Here is a 21,473-nt window from a genome sequence, read left to right as displayed (position 1 = left end):
CGTACGTAGATCATGCATGGAAGAGTCCCACATATATGGATCTAGCAGCTCTCCTGCTTAGACCCCATTCACAGCACATCACACGACTCCTCATACACAATAATCTAGTTAACCCAACTCAGCACACAAGCCAGGGAATTACATAAGCTCCAAAGGCTGGCTTGCGTGTGTATCAGTGGGGCAATGAGGACATGCCCAACGGCATCCCTGGAGGTCCTTCTGGGATTACCCCCCTCCATCTGCACATACAGATGCAGGCAAGGAGATCAATATTCAGGATGGCCGGTAGTATGAGTGAGGCGGGAAGCTGCCTAAATCGAAGGAAGATTGATATCCTTTCTAGGCGATATCCCGAATTACTGATACCGAGGGACAACATGACAACGAGGTTTCACTTCGATAAGAAGTTTGAAACACGTTGGAGTAACAAGGCAAACTGGGAGAGCGTGGCTGCGACATACGGCTTAAACCAGCAACTGATTACTTGGTACACTGACGGATCCCTCACAGCAGAGGGAGCGGGTGCTGGTCTCATTGGTCCAAGGAAAATGTACTTTGAGCCAATGGGCAGGTACACTAGCATATTCCAGCCGGAAATTTACGCCATAGACAAATGTGCCTCCTTTAATCTGCAAAGGAACTACAGGGGGCAGAACATAGCTATTCTCACCGATAGCCAAGCAGCAATCAAGGCAATTAGGTCCAACCAGGTGAACTCTAAACTGGTATGGAAATGCCTTGAGAGACTGAATACACTCGGCTTGTCCAACAAGGTCTGGATACTTTGGGTTCCAGGCCATGCTGGGTTGGAAGGCAATGAGGCAGCGGATGAACTAGCCAAGAAGGGAGCAGGAATGCCTTTACACGGGCCAGAACCCTTCTGTGGAATCGGAAACGGTTTCATGGCTATGAATCTAAGAAACGAAGAGAAACGGTTGAGGGAACTATATTGGGGGGCCTACCAGGGATGGAGCAGTCCAGGGTGCTTATTGGGGGATACGAAACCATGCGTACAAAGGATTGCTTAAACCTACCCAAAATGAACCTCCGAATCATAGTGGGAATTCTCACTGGTCATTGTCGGCTGAACTATCACCTAGGGAAGCTAGGGATATCTACGGACACTGCCTGCAGGTTCTGTGAGAAAGAGGACGAAACCTCTATGCACGTCCTGGGACAGTGCCCGGCATTTGTGCAAAGTAGGTCGATACATCTGGGAGAACACTTAATACCAGATGCAAAGCTGAAACTTTTGGAAGTGGAGAACATACTAAAGTTCCTAACGGTTACAGGCCTGCTTGAGATACTATGATCAACAGGTACAGTATAACCAGTAAAAGGGGCGCAATAGTTCTTCAAGGTCGCGGTGCGACTTTCCCTTAACAGAATAATAATAACCGCTGCTTGAGCTCACGCAGGTGCGGGCAAAAGGACATACGCTCCGCGATCGTAACTCCCAAGTATGCCACTTTTTGCCGGCATTTCAAACATACCCCGTTCGATTTGATCAGGGATGGACGACATAGGTAACCTTTCAGTAACATCGAGACGGTTTCACCCGTTAAGACCGAGACGCGACTTTTGAAGACCATGCTTTATCGATGCGCATGTACATAGTACCCCGCCGCTCGAGCTCAAATCGACTCCACAAGAGTGAGGAGATCATCCGCGTAGGCAACAAAATCAACTACGGTAGAAAACCCGCCCAGCAGTTCATCCATCATTGGGTTTTATATAAATGAACCCATGATGGATGCCTGTGGGTAGCCACCCACGCTCGTTGCGAACTTGGACGAATGCTTTCCTATCATGGGAGTAGCTCTTCCACAGAGCTAATTTCACTCATAAACTTTTGAGAACACCGATGACCAACTTTGGTAACCAAATGCGCCTTTAAAACTTCCAAAGGCGTACTTGCTATCACAACTAACAACAAAGTTCTCCGCATACATTAAGACGTCGTAGGTGCACCTGCCAGTACGGAAGCCATACTGCCTGTCAGATACCAGATGGGATGTTTCTACGCCCAGTCGCTGGATCATAATCTTCTCCGGGATCAGGCCAAGGAGTAGAGGCGTTTCTTTTCACGGACCTTCATTTCATACGTGCAGGATATACTCGAAATCTGCGGTCCTGATTACACAAGTTCTGATTCCTATCCTATAATTCATTCAGCCGCCATGGATGCATCGCCTTGATTTACCCAAGTACAACATGATAAGGCGAAATCTCTATCGAAACCTGCTTAACTTAATGAAAAGCACAGTTGATGGGCGACAATTTGATATCCAAATCTTTTTGATTAGAACTGATAGATGCGAATACAGCTATCGAACCCGTTAATTGTTCGATTGTTCGACAAGTTAATACTCAGGGGCTGGACCTATTTTCTACCCCATACACACCGCCTCCCACAAACGCCTATATTGTACAAAGAGCTGGCCTAACACCTTATTGTTTAGGATAGTGAGGGATCCTAAGTCCTAAGTTGGACCGGACCAAATGGAGAGCAACTTACTCTCAAGTTTTTGGTCTTGAGAATTTCGAATTGGCACCTATTTCAGGTCATCCTGTCACGCAAAAATCCATCATAATTATTTTTCATTATTTTATCCTTCCGCATATTCGATGCCAACCTAGAACGCCTCAGAGTCACTTTGTTGAAGAGTGACTTCGTCAATCAACCGCTGAATTGTCCGAGCTTCCCCAACTCAAAAAGCACTGTCATAGGTAGAGGAAGTATTCGCCATAGAACTCTAGTGAAGCATCTGATGAGTTGCCTCTACCCTCAACGAAACGGCACGTCATCTATATTTTTTTCAAACAAACAAAACTATGAACTCTTGATAAAGTTCGTAAAGGAGATCCTCTAGGGAATTTCCGCTCCTCCCCAAATGGTGGTGTATACCAGAAAGCGCCATTGCATGAATCGGTGCTATGGTGAGGTGCCGCCTTCGAAGTGCCTCCAATAGAATGACTTGAGGATGCCAAGACAGAGAACCTTGAAGGTTGACGGAAAAGTCCAATGGAGCTTCAGTATATGCGGGTGGACCCTCATTGTCAATTTCGCCATCTTTTTAAGTTTTTGGGATATCTCGTCCCTCTTAGTGGTCTCCGGCCACTTAGGATGTTCTTTTGGCCATCGTTATTGTCGATTTATTGTCATTACAATGTCCTTTGTCCATTAACTTATGGAGTCATTACATCATTGATACTGATTCGATGTTCTGACAATGATCCCATCAGGAGCGCTTCCTTGGCAGTCCTGATGGTCGACGTAAAATTATTTAGGCAGTCCTAAACTCAAAATGCAATATAGTATAACTTCTTCAGAACCTTGACTTTTGACTTTAGTTGACCTATCCTACCGATGTTATTGTAACCGCACAGCAGAGACGTGAACTACCCACTAGCGGCGATACAGTGGCTGATTCGCGTCGTCGGTGTGCTGGCCACATCAGTGGTGAACTAAACCTGCAACCGTTGAGCTTCTTTTTAAACGACTCAACCAGTCCAACATAACTAGAGCGCCTAAAATCGTGAGTCTCTCCCTTAAATACTTCCCTTTCCCCCTTGAGGACAGGCCGCTCATTATATTCACACTAGGTCATCTATTCCGGCCGTTTTTTTCAAGTACACGATCTTGCGCCCCCAAGCATCAGGACGACGAACTGGTTAGTCACGGGAAAATACTTCTGGCCGTCAATGAACAAGGAGGTCAACTTTTGGGCCAAACAGTGCATCGCGTGCCTGAAGTGTAAGACCAACAAGCACGTAAAAGTAGAAGTAGGCGATTCGTCCTCCCAGGCCTTCACACAGCTTACCAAGAGTAGTTCATTGACAGTCTCGCGGAGATGGTATACAGGGAGAATCTGCCGCTCCCCGCTAATCCTTTACTGGATATCAAAGCAGGATTAAGCAAGTCGGGCATGCTGCGTCTGCTCATTACGCCTTCCCGACATACGACGTCGAAGGTCGGCACCCCCAGAGACTTCGGAACATGCTCGGAGATCCTTATTAGACTGAACGATTCTCAAAAGCCGCTGCACTCATTATATGAGCGCCCCCTTTAAAGTCCTGGACGGATAGGAGGACTCTTTCAAGCTCGACGTCCGTAAGTTTCGTGCTGATAAGCTAACCAAACCCCTTCGATCTTCCGGAGATCTTTCAAAAGGTAGAAAATCTCTATAGGGGGATCCAGGCACTGTCCAGTTCTCAACCCTGAAAACCACATTGTTAGTTAGTAATTGATTAGGGTAATGCACTGTGGAGTAAATCATCATATTTGTTTTGGAACTTTTTAATAATTCAGCTTCCTTCGGTCCAGACAGCCTGTACTAATGTAAAGATGTTCATCCCCGACTTTTTCAGTGCCTGCAGCACTCTCCATTCATGTGGAGCAGAAAAGTTTGGTTGTTTGTCAGGAGTTTCTCCTTGTTGATCCCCACCCAGTTCATGAGGATACTAGGGTTTTAACGACTCCGGTGTTAAAGGAACCTGTTGCTATCTTTGCGGATAATTTTGAATTTCACAGTTTAACAAATGTCCCTGATTGTAGCATTGCACGAACTAAGAAAATCTCTGAAGAACTGAAGAATTCGCATGCTATCATGTGATACCCACAGACCACCACTTTCCTGTTCTCGCTGAATGATCGGGAGTTGGAAATTGCTCGATTACCAGCTCTGACAGTCTGTTACCAACACTGGCCCATATCTCCGACGTTTGTTTGTCGATAGCGAAATTCCCATCCGCGAGCACCACCCTAGACGCATCGCTGGAGGGTTTCGCAGCACATGCTCCATTTGCAACGATCGTTTGGTGTTCGGATTCTTGGAAACTCTGTTCCTTCCATTCTCCTGATCGACCTTCTCGAATCGATAGGTTATACCTTCTCCTGGTTTTCCAAACGTTCATTATCATATTCCTTATGAATCAGCTCGTATTTAGCGAGGCGTTTTTTGTCCCGTTCGTCGACAGTACCAGTCTCTTTATTTTAAGTGACATTGGCTCTCGAACAGGACTCCGCCTCTTTGTTGTCCAGGCCGACCACAGTTAATGACAAACTGGGAGCTACTAGTGTCGTTTCGCTCCCCCTCCCTCCTGGAGATCCTTGTTATTGGTTCTAGCATATCTATTTCCTCAAGTAACGTAGAGGAGCATCAAATTGATACCTCATATGATGATTTTTTTTTTTGGAAGTAAGGTAGGTGAATGCCGCACAGAGTGTTGGACTCCCGCAACAGCACGCTGGCGGACTACCAACTAAACACCTCCCTGTCATCAGAGAACTAGCCTGGAACCGTTTGCCACTCTACTCGCAAAGCAAGGGCAAGGGCGTTTACGATGCACTTCCTTGTCAAGGGCAGCAGCCCACACCTCCGCATCATAGAGAAGAACGGACTGCGTTGCTTCCATGAGGAGACGTCTCCTAGTTGATATAGGGCCGCCGACATTCGCCATTAGCCGACTAAAGGCCGCGACTCTAGCTGCAGCCCTGTCCGCTGCTGCTTTGATTTGCTCGAAAAAGCTCATCTTCGAGTCGAACATTATACCAAGGTATTTAATCGCTCGTTTTGACTCTATAGTCAACTCGCCGATTTATATGGGACGCAGGGTCGGGATTCTCCTTCTGGTCAGGATGACCACTTCGTTTTTTTCCAGCGCAAGATTGAAACCATGAGCAGTCATCCATCACCTTACCCGTCGCATCAATATGCCAAGTCTGTTTTGCGCCTGTTCAACAGTGCCACCGACAACAAATGCCGCAACGTCGTCTGCATAACTGACCAGGCGCAACTCTTCAAGCATATCGAGTCTCCGAGTCCAGACTACCGTAGGAAGCGGTCCAGAGGCATTAAAATCACCACCAACCAGGATTCGTCCCTCCGTGCTCGAAACGGCGTCCTCCAGAGCATCAAGCCGGCGCCGAAAGTCCGGCATCGTCTCATTCGGCGTCAGGTAAACGCTAAAAAACGTTATCCCTAAACACCGGATCCAGACAAATCCGTCCCCCCGGCCTTCGGCAAGAACACGAAGTCGAACGTCGTCCCGAACCCAGATGGCAGCGGTGCCCGTTAAGTCGAGATACCATGAGGACGGGTCCTTGTTTCGGTATTGCTCGCCAATCAACACTAGATCAGCATTTACTTCCGCAGCGAACTGTGCTAGCAACTGGTGAGCAGTTGCACTCCGGTGCATATTAATTTGCAAAATGCGGATCATGGCGTTCGCACCCTAGCCCTCTCCAATTCCGCCCTGAAGATCGGACACCGTCCCGAGCCCGCAGTATGTGCGACGGTTTCGCCAGACGCGACACCATCCCTGCAGAGAACACAACTCTCGCTTTCCTTGCAAGTCTTCGCTTGATGACCCGCTTGGCCGCATCTCCGGCATGCTGTCCTCCTGTCCGGACCCTTGCAAGCTGCTGACGTGTGTCCATAGTCCAGACACCTGTAGCACTTGGTGGGGACTATCCGCATTCGTAACCTGCATACTACCCATCCGATTTTAATTCTCCCGCTGTTAAGGAGTTTCCTCGCATATTGCTCGGGGGACTTCCACCACGGCGAGCTTTTGGCCTCGAGCATGCGCCAGGTTAACCGCATCGGTCGCAGACCTTTCTTTTTGAAATTATGAACTTTTTCTCAAAGAAACCACTTCCCTTTTCGGCAATCAGAAGTGGTTTGTTGCATTCAGAAGGCATGTTGGTCTGCAGGATAAAGGGTCGCCCAGAAGTTCGTCTGGCGTGGGAATGGAGTCTCAGGTTTTCCCACACTGTGAGAAATGCTCCTTCCTTAAGACATGCGATAGATACCCCCGCAAACATATTTGGCGCTATACTCACTGCTGCCTTAAGAGCTTCGTTGCGGATACTATCCAAACGAGGGGCGTCATTTTCTGTTACTTTCTTTGCAGCTTCCAGGACCTCTTCTTTGCTTGCTATTGGAATTCCGATGAGATCCGGTTGGGCAATAGGATGGCTAGCGGTATTCATATTTTATGAATAGAGGCTCGTCACTATTTCATCCCGTAAGTTAGGCGAGTAATCGATGGAGAACCTTTGCCTTTGATTTTGCATATGACTGTTTTGTAGGCGCCTCCCCAGTCTATGTGTAGCACGCCCTTTTCTCTCTCACTCTCTCGGCTACACCTATCATGAAATTTGGTAGAAAGATTGAAAATGTGAGCCCCCACACATGGGATGAAAGAAATGGTTCCACGCTGAACTTAAAAGGGAACTATAGGCAAAAGAGGGGTTTCAAATGTTTCTTCACCAAATATAGCCTGTTTTCTAGTTGGATACCAACATCTCATCTTCCGGTGATACGCCAGGTATCAGCAGCTCTGCCTCTTTCGTATGTTTTGTAAAGTTCGTTTTCATGTCTTGGTCCCACGGGTAACCAGCGTCAAAAGCTCCACGTTAACTAGCCCAGTTACCGAAGTAACGATCTTAACTGAAAGTTAAGGTATCCAATGTATGCAGAGTCCACACGCTAGAGGTAAAACCCCCTCTTGGCTAAGCAACTCCAGGCGTGTGATGTTCCACCTTAACTTGAGGATCTATTATGTGGAAGGGGAGCAAGAAGGCTAGTTACTTACTTGCTGATTCCGTGCATTCCCCGCCAGATTGTAGGTCTAACTTAACAAAGAACTTCCGACATCCAGGCTTTGCCCCAAGGCCTACCGATTCAATATCCCTCAAAGGAGTCTGACATCCTCTCCATCTGAACCTGGACCACAGAATATATAATTTTTTTTTTTTTCAAACAAACTAAATTATAAACTCTTGCCAAACTTTGTAAAGGAGATCCTCTGGAGAATCTTCGTCCCTCCCCACTTGACCATGGATGGCTCTAACGTACGTACAGGGAGGCGAATACGATCAACAGGCTAGGTACAGCGGGTCACAAGATTCAAATGGGTGAAGTGGACCCAAACCGGAAATCCTGTAAGAACAATATATATCGTAAGAAATGACAAGCTAGGACCTACCTTTGGTGATGAATGATAGGTTTCGCCAGGACGCCAAAAATTTGTTTGGAGGAAAAATGGGCTGGACGACCTTCAAGCCTTTTGGTTGTGGTGCGATCAGACCAAACACCGTCACCTCTTTCACCTTGAACTTTCTTTCTTTGCTTGCTTGGCACTGTTGCAGTCTTATGTATAACAGCCTCGTAACCTTTTTGTACAATGAAACTTGAGGAATCGAGGTGTTCAAAGGACCCCCCACATTCCTGAGCCTGACGACTACATAGGTATGCAAGCACATGTCGACGGAACACTTCGATAGAGCTTCAATATATGCACCCTCTTAGTCATCTCCGGCTAGGCTTAGAGTGATCTTTTCTTTTTATTGAGTCTCGAAGAATCACTGATACTGATTCGAATTTCTGACCATACTTCGATCAGAAGCGCTTCTTGGCAGTAGCAATGGTCGACTTATACTTCATTAGGCAGTCCGTGTCTGGCTGCAAGTGTTTTTGCCTCTCTTTGTTGAAGAGGTCCCTAGTCAGCTTCTTGAGATTGGACAAGTCTTCGTTCCACCACGGTTTTCCTGCCTTTTTGTTTTATTTGGTTGGTCATGAGCCCTGCCCTCTAGCCTGTCGTACCAACGTTGTGATTGGAAGAACGGCAGCGCCTTCTCGCGAATGTGACGCTCAGCCGGTCTCTCTAGCCATTTCGGTAAAAATTATGCTATGCATTTACCTGAAGTTTTTTGAGTTTGGATAGTCATCTTTCCCAGGCTTAGATATGAAGACCATTTAAACTTTCTTCCAAGAAGAAGACACGACAGCCCAGAGCAGTACATCCTCGAAAAATATTTCTTAGAAGTGACTCTAAGTGCTCTATACCCTCTTTTAGCATCTCCGGGTAGATGCCATCCATGCTGGGTGCTTTGAAGTGTTCAAATGATAATATAGCAACTCTAGCCTTTTCATTGGTAGGAACCACCTGAGTGCGTTTGGGAGCAACGCAAAAAGCGCGTCTTTCGCCGCAGCGATCAGCGAAAAAGGCTGTGACACCGAGACGTCCAAATAAAGAGGAAACCTTACCAAGTGGCACAACTAACAGTGCGGGGACAGCAAGTCCAATACACTGTAGTGCCCCTGAAGACGAATATAAAGCAGAAACAGCCCCACTCCCCGCTGAAAACGGTGCTTCCGCTAAACAGATCACAGATAGATCACTGCAAAGCGAACTGGACGACGTGCCTGAAGGAGACTTTATCAAAATAGGTTCCAAACCCCCAAAAAAAGGCGAAGAAGGATGAAATGAAACAATTGACTGCGCCGCCAGAGACCCGTCCGTCCAAAGACAAGGAGGCTGCAAACCAAAAGTCAGTAGCAGAAAAGACGAAGAAACGAAGGAGGACTAGAACGTCGGCTCTGCTCATTAAGCCTACGGAAGGCAAGACATTTGGGGAAGTCCTTAGTAAAAACCGCTACAGGATGAAACCCGAAGACAACGGAGCAGAGGTGTCTTCCATACGGAAAACAAGGTGTGGCGGAATCCCCCCTTTGAGCTGGGCCCGAAAACGACTAGCAGGAGTACGTTCTGGAAAGCGGTCAAGGGGTTATTATCCCTAGAAATCCGAGATTTAGACTGCCTGAGAGAAAAGGTCGGAATAGAGGAGGCCATAAAGCATGAATGACTAGAGGTAACTAACGTACGGATGGGTATCACCTTTGTAAATGCTCGAAGCTAAAAACTCGCCGTGGTGGAAGTCCCCGAGCATATTGAATGGAGCATGCCTCAACCAGGTTTCAGAGCGAAACGGAAATGGCGGCGATAATCGGCCTCGTAATTTTAAACACCGGATCCACGTCAACGTTTCGGCGCCCATGTATTCCTGCATTTTGCGTCGAAAGGCGTCCTAAAAGGCTTCTCGGCAAGTGATCACCAGTACACTGCGTTCAAAGTGGGTGAGGTTACTTGCCGGCGAGCACCAACCCCACTGGATGGGGGTTGCGGGGGTGATACCGCCACAGCTAACACCGTCGTAAATTCAGTGATGAACCTGATAACTATGGCGTGTAAGGCTTTCATGCCGGTGCTGATGGACGGCAAAAATTGCCGACCTTCCGAGGGAGTGTCATAAGCTCCGCCGTTTGGCTTGACATATTGATACGACGGCTAAGCGGATGGATGACTGCTCATGGTTTCAGCCCTCCGTTGAAAAAAAAATCCGAAGTAGTCATCTTGACCAGAAAGAGAATTCTGACATATATCGATCAACGAGTTGATTATAGAGTCAACACCAGCGTTTAAATACCTTGGTTTAATGCTTGACTCGCAGATGAGCTTCTTCAATCAAATCAAATCAGCAACGAACAGGGCTGGAACTGAAGTTTCGGCCTTGAGTCGGCTAAGAGATGGTTGCCCGTGGAAAACGTCAACGCATCCTTACCGAGTGGCAAAGTGAACCAAAGAGCAGATGGACTGCACAGCTCCTCGACAATTTGACCCATGGCTGAACCGAGCGCACGGTAAGATTCATAACTTCCTTACCTAACTTCTAAGCGGGCATGGAGGTTTTCAGTCTTACCTGCACAGGGTTGAGAAGGCGCGATCTCCTGATTGTGTGTTCTGCAATAGAGTGGCGAACGACGCTAAGCACAACTTTTCCTCTTGCGAAAGGTGTGGCGGCTTTCGTCAGCAGCTTTATACAGACACAGGGGAACTCTCTCCTGACAACATTGTCAGAGAGATGCTGAAGAGCACTGGCAGCTGGAGCCGTGTCTCCTAGGGAACTCTAACTAACTAACTGAAAAATCTGCTCCATTCAGTGTGCCCTCTGTCCTCACTTTCCGCCGAAAGTTACGCTTCCTGGCGTCCGATTTCTCTGGATATGTTGCAACGCCCATCCTCTCATTCCTAAGAAAATTCGCCTTCTTTCACAGTGCCTTACATTGTCGTCCGCTGTGGGCCCTCGCAGGTTCACGGTGTCCTGGCTGCATGGGTCTGTTTCCATATACCGTCCACATCACCAGATTCCCTTTCTTCTGGTTTTCCTGGTAGAGGACGGAGGAGAAGGTTCTGACATGCAAGCCTCATTTGCGGCTGAAAATTCCTTCTGTCCAGCCTTCCTCCACCGCTTTTTGGAAGAGTTAGGCAACAGTATCACCGGCAGGCCAGCCGTAGCCAGATTTCCAGTTCCTCTCATTAAGGGTGTTGCTGTATTATCCTTTCTGGCTGACCGCGCCGTAGATGCTGGGTGTAGGTTTTTCATTAAAGTGGAGAGCCTGTCTTTCACAGATTTCTCCGTGAAAGAACATGAATCTGGTGAAGCGAGCCTCGGCCACAACCTGATTTCTCAAAGTCGCGGGTGGATTCGAAGTCTGTGACTTCTTATCATTTGGAAAGTTACAGCCCATTGTTTTCCTCCTTCATCTTCCCTTAGTGTAGGAGTAAACTACCACCGCCATGACCAGGTGGTATCCGAGGGAGAGCTCTTGAGCAGAACTCCAGTTCTTAGTTGACTTTCAGTAGCTGGTATTCTTGTCGGTCCTTGTTTCAAGTGGGGCAGTCGACGTCGGGAATACAGGGCTCAGTGCTGGCTATGTGCAGTACCACCTTGGTGACTTAGAAGCTGGAAGCTAGTGGTGGCATATTATTATTATTCTGTTAAGGGAAAGTCGCACTGCTCCTGATGTCACCGCCCTCTTGAAGGTGGGCAATGTTGTTGCTCAGGTGCGTTGTGTAGGATTCCCAATCCGTTCTCTTGGGATTCCTTATTATTCTTTTTATTTCGGAGTTACCCTCAGCTTCGAATTTGATTATCCTGTGATCAGACATTGAGGGTTGATCTGACACCCTCCAATTCCTGACCATCCCGTTCATTAGGGTATTTCCTAGAGTTACATCTAGTACCTGTTGTCTGGTGCTGGTCACAAATGTTGGAGTGTTCCCTACGTTGTATATTTCTAACTTATTGCTAAGAATAAATTCGAGAAGGTACTCACCTCTACGATTAGTGTCACTGCTTCCCCACACTTCGTGGTGGGCGTTGGCATCGCAGCCGAGAAGAAGTGGTAACGCCCTCTCCTCGCAATACTTCGTCAGCTTTGCGACTTGTTGCGGTGGAGCCCGGCTCTCGTCTCCTGGAAAGTATCCCGATGCTACAACTACCTCTCGAGTGCTCCTCCCGGCTTCCAATGAGACTTGGATAGCCACAAGGTCCCCGGTTAAGAACTCTGAAAGACATATGTATTTTAAATTACGTTTGAGATTTATGCAAGCTCTTGGTTTTTCACAAGAGGAGTCCCAAATTACCTGCATGTCTCCTCCTTGCAGACCGCGAATCTGCCCCCGGTACACCCAAGGCTCCTGAGCCAGCACTATTCCAATGTTCTCCTTGGAATTTGCCCTTGCAATCACTGCAGATGCAGCTCTCGCATGGTGGAGGTTTATCTGGGCTATCCTAGTGCTGGCCATTGGCTCCGTTATTGTTTGGAGTGTCACCCTCCTCCGCGGACATGGCACTTTCCTGCGCGTCGCTGTCCACCCCGAGCCCTAGGAGTCCTAGGTCTAGGTCGTCCAGCTTCTGCTCTTCACTGGGCAGCAGGTCTATTTTCCTGTTTGATCCCGTTCTTTCCACCTCTATGGCTTCCGCGACTTCTTCACGGACCTCGGTAAGTTTTTCACCCGATGCCTCCTCCGAGGTCTCTTTCCTTGGCTTTTCCTTGTACACATGCACGAGTATGTTGCCAAATCGGTAGTTGATATGACAACTCCGACGTTTAATTGCCTCCAGGGATCGGTCATCTACCCCGATCGTGAGGAGTTTACTCTTGCCCTCCACCTTGCTTCTGAAGACTCTCCATAGTCAAGTATGGAGATTTTCATTCTGAGCAATTAGGAGTCTCATAAGGTGTTCCGTTTCTATTGCCGCGGCTTTTGGCGGACAAACTGTCACCATGTGGGCTCCTGGTATATCATCCCCAGCACATGTTGACAGTTCCACCCCTACCCAGCCTGGCAATTTAGGAACTATGGTTCTAACCCATTCTGCGGTGCCTTCCGTCGCGCAGTCCACCAGTATAAGGCCTGGTCGAAAGCGTATCCCGGTGAACACCAGTTTCGACGTCCAACCCTTGATCATCTGCTTGACGACAAGTTCCTCAATGATTTCCTGTTCCTCCCGAGTGAGTATTTGCTCGGGAAACCTTTTTGGCAGTATGGCCAGTCGAATGCCCTTGACCGCACTAGCATAGCTAATGGCGGGCTTCTTGGGTCCTGCCTTCACTCCTGACCAGCCCGGGTTTTCTCCTCCCTTAGGTTCAGGTCTGGATTTTTTGGGAGCATTCCCTTCATGCGGGCTGATCTCTGCTGCTCCTCGCTTTCTCGGCTCCAGTAGAGATGGCTTAGGGCTGTCCTGAGCCTTCTTAAGGGCCTCTTCTGGTTTCAGGCCTTCCTTCAGATAGCGTAGGTACCATTTCACCCCGGCGCCACTGAGACCTGTCTCCTTCCTGACGTTTATCTCAGACGTTCTTTTGCTGGTCCCTACTCTTTGAGCAGTGGTGTTCGTTGGCTGTAGTCCACGCAGTATACCAATGCTCACCTTGGATCCACTGCTTGGCGTCCCAACTTTTCCCTTCTTAGGTGTAGTCACCTGGCTCTCAGTAATTCGGAGACGTGCCTCCGCCTGATTAGCCAGTTTTGGTGCGGTACGGGGCCCCGCTTTTTTGGTTTTCGTTTTCTTTTCTTGTTTTGTACTCATTTGCTTCCCACGAGTATGGGGGCTAAGAGGTCCGCCGTGCCATAGCCCCCCGTAGCACGGTAAGGTCTAACTTACTTACTGAGGCGACCAGGTATCAGTGAAGCTCCGTTTGAATACAGTCAGTTACCCCCGACTGCAAACTATCCAATGGGCACGGTTCGCATGACACCCTGGATTGGGGGAGATGTTTTTCGACTCTCCAGTCTAGATCCGTAGCGTTTTGTTAATAGTAGGGTCACCTCGTACAGGGTGTGGCTATCACCTGTCAGTCTGTCTGCCTATTTAGTTTAAGTTCAAGTACCATCGTTGTAACCCTAAGAATCATTTCACAAATTTAATCAATTTAAAATCATTAAATCCTACTTTCTCGATTAATCGGAAAATTACTCTTATTTATCATTTATCAGTGGCGTCTGATTTAGACGCTTCTGTACACAGTGGCGGTCCGAACCCCGATCCCGACCCTTGGATACCAATAGTGGCTTATTTGGAACCTCTGCCCAAACCGACTAAAACGCCAAGTACGTTACTTTCACATTATTTGATTTGATTTTCCTGGTAACCATTTTCTCTTGTTCACACACAACAATTATTGATTAGTTTTCAATCGAATGCCCGAAACACTCACGTATCCTTTTTAATTTCACACATTTTAGCAGGAAGTTGGAATCTCTCGTAGATATAGATAGATACATGGCAAGGACACATACGTATGTCCGGTTATGAGTTTCGTTCACGTTTGTTGGATCCTTGAATAATTGAGTAGCAGCTTTTCCTTTGCATACTCACGGAATGTTTTGCTTCTGTTGTAGTTGAACGTTTGCTTGCAAGGAGTTACCAAGTTACCAGTTAGCGTTTTTTTACATTGCATAGTTCCACCTCCTTGAGTACTTGACGAATCTAATTCATTTAAATTTTTGCTTATTCATATCGTCCTTTCTCTCCGTTTCTTTTCAGAATGCGATCAAACATTCATCTCGCGTGCCGGAGGACCTCAGAACGGAACCTTCACGGCACCTCTCCTTCATAATCCAGCGAATCATACCAGACAATGTTTGTACATCTTCTTAGCAGGCCCCGGGCAGCGTGTTGAAGTAGTTTTTACGACTTTTAACTTGAGAGGAACACCACCTGAGTAAGTAGATCCTCCTGTTTTTATGGCACAACTGCAGGCGTACATAACAACGCCAGGATGATTCTCCTTTTTGCCACTCTCCATTTCTTCACAATGTTCCTTTCCCATTTCGCCTCAAAGGACCTACAATTAAAGTGAGATTTAAAATCTTTTGGTGGCTTTCGAAACTCTCGGAAGTTTAAAGGATGCTTTCATGTAAATTGTTTAAAATTACTTGAAAGGCTTTCAACGGTACTTGCCTCTGACTAAATAAAAAAATTATTTTATTTTCATGCTTTCAGTGGATCTGCTGTGGGCGAGATACCAGCGTAAGTAACCCGTTCTTCTCAATTTAGATATTATTTCAGGAGATTCTTTCAGATCCTTGAAGCGGAGATGAAACAGTTCTAAATTTTTTATTACTTTTAAAACTACCAGATAAAATGGCTTTATTTTGAGAGGTCCTTGTGAACTTTATTTTTAGCGCTTAACGCAGATTTCATTCGAGCCCCAATGTTTGCATGGAAAAGAAAGTAGGCATAACTAAATTGGGCCAAGGAAATTGTACAATTGAACAAAACAGGATACTCCTCCAACTCCTTAAATATCCACAAGACAAACATATAACTCTCTTCGCGCTATCCTACGGCGCCAAACTGTTTTGCAAACTAACTGGGCCCATCTCCAAAAGAAATAGATTTTCATGGAAATTCGAGCTCCTCCTCCCTCCCCACCCTCTCTCACCACACACGTGGACCAATAATAATAATCTCGTAAGCCTTTCATATAGGACGCAGGAGGAATTCTTATCACGTTGTTACTACTTGTAGCGAAGAAGGACAACATATCGAATAAAAGTTGAACCTTGAACATCTCCCAGGAGTATTGGAGGACGATTCTGTGCTCATATAATCAAGTCAACTGGCTAAATTGGTTTTTGTTGTTGAAAACGGTAATATGATCCAATAACAATTTCATAAGAATCGATTTACACGCAGGTTGATGTGAAATGGTTGTCAGGACTTCTTGGCATGTTAAGAGAATTTTAGGATGTTTTCTTGGAATTCGGCTTGTGAAAGGATAATGTGGACAGAATGAATTGGGCTAACATAAACATGTCTAAGGTTTTATGCCCACAACTGTTGCTAATAAGTCCTGGCAACAAATTGGCTGACTCTCCTTGATCTCATAATTATTATATTACAAGGAGCTTTCAACAAGTTCTTAAAGAATCCAAGCGATGGTGGTCATGGCGTCAGAAATGTACAATGACTAACTGAAATTAGTCGATGGCCAAAAGACCCTGCAGATTTTGGCGCAAACTGGACCCTTGATTCGAGTGATGGGACATGTAGGTCACGACTCTCACCAGCCTTGAAATGTTGAGTATCGCCACAACAGATTTCCTTGGTCTGCAACGCCCGTAAAACAGGCCACTTCCTCGGATATTCGTCCATCTAGAAGCTAAGACAGCCCCTGATACCATAATCGACAATTTAACAATTCGGTAGGTGAGATGCCTCTTGAAGCGCAGTCCGCACGATTTTCTTTTGATCTGATGTGACCCCCAACCCAGGATTGCTTACTTAGCTTGCGAACCTTAGCAATCCGGTTTGCGATGTAGAACTCTAGTTGCGGAAGCTCCTTCCTTATCCACGCCAATACGACTGTAGAGTCAAACCAACAGTCCACAGCAGACTCATCTAGTAGTAAAGTTGACCTCACCAGATGCATCAGTTCGGCAAGCAGCAAAGCACCGTCCAGCTCTAATTTCGGCAAGGTCACCTTTGCCTTCAGCGGCTTCACCCTGGCCTTGGCGCAGAGTAGGGATATAGTTGATTTACCACTGGAATCTATGACCTTACAGTATATTACGACAGCATCATAAAATCCATAAAGCTCGCAATGATGATCCATAGAATAATGGAGCCATCGGGAATTCGGATAGTTGCCAAGACCGGCAGTTCCTCCTCAAGGTGTTTCCATTGCATCTCAAATCTCATCCGAGGGTCTTTCATCTCAACCGATTCCTGCCCGCCAAATTTTCTGCATCAAGACCTTGGCCGAAATCGTCACCCAGCCATTGAAGGGTGGTAGAAAATCTCTGCAATATTTGATAGGAAGCTTCGCTTTGTCAGCTTCTTTGAAGGTTCATACTTCAATAGTTTTAAGCGAAAGTCGTCCGTCCTTCTTAGGGTTCCATACCAGACCAAGGGTGGCCATCGTTGAACCTTGTATAATATGAACTCATGCAGCCCCATTTCCATGGATTCCTCGGGAACCTCGCTCATAAGGCTAGGACCATTTGATGCCCACTTGTATAGGTTGAATCCACCGGACCTTAACATGTCTGACATTTGTCTGATGAGAACTGTCGCTTCTTGTCTCGTGCTTGCACCACTTAGGAAACTGTCGACATAAAAATCTGTCCTTAACATCTTTGCCGCAAGAGGGAACTCAGGAGATGTCCGATGGCTATCTCCGACAGCCTGGCCTCAATAATGGACCAAAGCTCCGGCACCAGTTTTCCACTAGTGACATACAATCATGTCGCGGCCGAGGCGCGGATTTTGGAGGCCTCACCACATTCATATTCGCCTACAGATCAATCTGTAGAAGGCATGCTTTCCGACTCAGTGGAAAGTTTGCACTTGGTGCCTACGGCGAAGTTAGCCAGAAAGGAAAGTACGGAAACTTTCAAATTGGGAGAAACTGGAAATCCGACTACGGCTAAATTCTGCCTGTCAGAACCTTCTCCTTCATCCTTACCAGGAAGAGCGGAAGAACCGGAAGCTGGTGACGTGGACGCTACTGGTTTAACGCCGGTATGTGGAAATGGATCCAAGCGGTCCGGACACCGTGAACCTGGAAAGGCCCGAAGCCGACGGCAGAAGAGAGCACTGCGAAGGAAGATGAAGCACCTTGGGAATGAGGACATGGACGTGGCTGTACCACTAGGCGCGGTAACGCCCAGAGAAATCGGACACAAGGAAGCGGAATCTCCTGCGGAAGGTGGGGATAAACTGGAAAACCCCGGTAAGATCCACACTGGACGCACCAGACTCTTCTGTCAGCGACAATAGACTAAGTTTATGTCGAAAAACATAAAGATTGGTCAAATCAACCTGCAGCATGCCAAAGCTCCCTCCTACCTGTTGGCAGCGAGAATGACAAAGCTGCAGGATTTCCCCTATATCTTTCTGGTGCAATAACCGTGGGTTCGATTTAACAGAATCTGTGGCATTGGATCAGTAAAGGGGGCTAGGATCTTCTACGACGAAAGATCCATAAGACCGAGAGCTTGCGTCCTGATGTCAAGACGGTTAGAGGCAACTATGCTGAGACAATATTGTTCCCAGGACTTAGCTACGATCATCATACAATACCAAATAAATGGCGAGAGGAAAAACATCATAGTTGCCTCCGCTTATTTACCCTATGATTCTTTGTATCCTCCACCGACGCAAGAACTTAGGGATTTGGGGGCGTATGCAGAATCAAGTAGTCTCGAACTCTTAATAGGTTGCGATGCGAATGCTCAACATATTTGTTGGGGCAGTAGCAAATGCAATCCAAGAGGAGAGAAGCTATTTGATTTCATCACTTCAGCTGGTCTTATGATTGCAAACGTAGGGTGCGCCCCTACGTTCGTGGGACCGAGAAGAAGCGAAGTAATTGACCTAACAATCTGTACCCCAAAATTGTTAGAGTTGATTACACACTGGCGAGTGCTAGACGAGGTTTCACTGTCAGATCACCGATATCTAGAATTCAATCTGACTATTGCGGGCGAACAGTCTGCAGTACAAAGACGGAACCCTAGGAAAACGGATTGGGCAAAGTTCAATGAACTTCTTGGCAATAAAGTACAGTTCCCTAGGCGACTAAGGACTCCTTTGGTGCTGGAAGATGAATTGAAAGCTCTGAACGGCACACTTTTAGAGTGCTAAGAAGAGGCTTGTCCTATTTCCCGAGGCCAAAGCGGTAAAACGGTTCCTTGGTGGAACCGAGAACTGCAAAAACTCAGGAAATCAACCAGGCGACTTCTAAATCGTGCTTGCAAAAGTAACAAGGACGAAGACTGGTTAAATTTCAGGAACTCACAACGTGAATATAAGAGGCTCGTGAGGTGCTCGAAACGAGACTCCTTTAGAGCGTACTGTGAGGAACTGGAAGGCGAAAGGGAGACTTCAAGGCTGTGCAGAGTCCTCAAAAGGTCCTCAAGTCGGCCAAGTTGGATTCTCTTAGAAAACCCGACGGTACTTTCAGGAGCTCCAGACTGGACTCAGTACAGACCCTCCTGGAAGTACACCACCCGGGAGAACGGGTGAGAGAAGTGATAGGGGGAGAGTTGACGGTTCTTCAACACGCAAGCGTTGCAAGGGGAACTGGAACACTGCGAAAGCGGTTGTACCCATGAAAAGGTGAGAGCTGCCATACTGTCCTTTGAACATTTCAAAGCACCTGGCATGGATGGCATCTATCCGGCAATGCTAAAGGAGGGTATGGAGCATTTAGAACGACCTCTAAGAAATATTTTTCGAGGATGTCTTGCTCTGGGCTACGTGCCTTCTTCTTGGCAACAGGTTAAGGTAGTTTTCATACCGAAACCTGGGAAAGATGACTATTCTAATCCAAAGAACTTCAGACAGATCAGCTTGACTTCATTCTTGCTGAAAGGTTTGGAGAGACTGGTGGAGCGTCATATTCGTGGAAACGCACTTAGGTCACACCCACTTAGTGAAAACCAACATGCTTACCAACGTGGAAAGTCCTGTGAGTCTGCTCTTCATTCTTTGGTCACAAAGATAGAGGATGCAACTTTGAATGGTGAGTACGCGATGGGGGTGTTCGTGGACATTGAAGGGGCTTTTGACTGTGCACCTTTTCAAAAACTTTGTGATGCCGCCAGAGGGCATGGTGTTGATGATGCTTTAATTAAGTGGATCCATGCTATGCTAACGCAAAGGTTGTTGTGCGCTGAGGTAGGGGTCGATCGCTACCTGACTACAGAAGCGACGAAGGGCTGCCCCCAAGGAGGTGTGCTTTCGCCGCTTCTGTGGAGTATGCTGATCGACTCACTGCTTTGCGAACTGCAAAATTTGCCAATACACGCTCAAGCTTATGCTGATGACGTGGCTGTACTTGCTGTTGATCGGGATCTTGGAACGGTGTGTAGGAACATACAGCGTGCCGTTGATTTGATAGACAGCTGGTGCCTTAGACATGGTTTGTCAGTTAATCCAAATAAAACCACAATGGTTTTATTCACACGAAGGAGAAAACTGGATGGACTTTGTCTCCCTGAGATGAGGGGTACTACCCTTCAACTCTCCGAAGAAGTGAAATATCTGGGGGTCACTCTAGATAAAAAACTTCTTTGGAACAAACATGTAGAGGTAAAGATGAAACGAGCTCTCACAGCTTATGGGCTGTGCAGACGGACCTTTGCCTCGACATGGGGACTCAGGCCTCATGTGGTAATGTGGATATACGTTGCCATCATTAGGCCGATGTTCGTATATGCATCCGTAGTGTGGTGGGTTAAGGTGAGACAAAAAGGTTTTCACCGTAAACTAGCCGCACTGCAAAGAACTGTTTGTCTGGGTATCACTGGTGCCTTGAGCACGACATCCGGCGCAGCTCTGAATGCACTACTCAATTTGCAGCCCCTGGATATATTTATTCAAAGCGCTGCAATGAGAGCAGCTCATAGGCTAATTCGATTAGATCTATGGGAAAACAACGGATATGGGGGGCACAGAGCATTGGAAGAGCTACTGAGAGGACTGAATCCAGTTCTTACAATGCCTTCCGATTCTCGTGTCCCCATACATCTGTTTGGTAGAAGATATGAAGTTACCCTGAAGCGTAGAGAGGACTGGGAAAACCCAGAGGAATGCGTGGCGGGATATACGGAAGTCTTCTACACCGATGGCTCAAAAACAGAAGAGGGTTCTGGAGCCGGAGTCTACCTCTCGAATAAAAACGAGAAGTGGGCTTTTCCTTTGGGACAATATGCAACGGTTTTTCAAGCCGAAGTTTATGCGATCCTAAGGGTGGCAAACTGGGTGATTGACGAGCGGTTGAAGGGCAGGCGCATCGCAATCTGCAGTGATAGTCAAGCTGCACTGAGGGCATTAAGCAGTCCTTTGATCACCTCGAAAATCGTTCAGGAATGCAGAAACCGTTTGAACTCTATGTCTAGATTCAATACGGTGGAACTACTCTGGGTACCTGGTCACTGTGGCATAGAGGGAAATTAAATCTCGGACGCTTTAGCGAAAGAGGGGTCAATCTCCCCTATGCCGGGACCGGAGCCAGCAATTGGGGTATCAGTAGCATTGGCTAAATCTGTTTTCAAAAACTGGGAACAAGTTTCCCATAACGACAGGTGGCAGAGCTTAAATGCTACTCGACACACCAAACTTTTCCTGCCAGAACCCAACATACGTACCGCAAAGTTTATCCTGTCGAAAAGCAGGAGGACTTGCAGGTGTATTGTGGGCATTCTGACAGGCCGTAATTCACTAGCTAGGCATATGTTCAGAATAGGAATTACCGAAGATGATACGTGTCCCTCCTGTAATGAGGAAGCGGAATCCACGGAGAATTTCCTATGTGAATGCCCCGCCT

General features: G+C 47.1%; 1 protein-coding gene across 9 annotated transcripts in view; it reads left to right on the top strand.

Moving 5' to 3' along the window:
* The window catches only part of LOC119651139 (dorsal-ventral patterning tolloid-like protein 1), a 729,793-nt gene that overhangs the window by 639,078 nt on the left and 69,242 nt on the right, over positions 1-21,473 (top strand). For 7 of the 9 annotated variants that reach the window (XR_005249427.1, XR_005249426.1, XR_005249428.1 and 4 more), the window contains exons 5-6: positions 14,681-14,858; positions 15,140-15,166. Coding sequence is in view for 3 of the 9 variants with exons in the window: in XM_038054535.1 (XP_037910463.1) it covers positions 14,681-14,858; positions 15,140-15,166 (205 nt within the window). In the remaining 6 variants the exon portion in view is untranslated. Of the gene's footprint in view, positions 1-14,142; positions 14,245-14,680; positions 14,859-15,139; positions 15,167-21,473 lie in introns of those variants that run through there. The other 2 variants (XM_038054538.1, XM_038054537.1) reach the window with 1 other exon arrangement.

Source organism: Hermetia illucens, chromosome 3 (genome assembly GCF_905115235.1).
Source record: "Hermetia illucens chromosome 3, iHerIll2.2.curated.20191125, whole genome shotgun sequence".
NCBI classification, from domain to species: Eukaryota; Metazoa; Arthropoda; class Insecta; order Diptera; family Stratiomyidae; genus Hermetia; species Hermetia illucens.
This window is presented reverse-complemented; position numbering and strand designations above follow the sequence as displayed.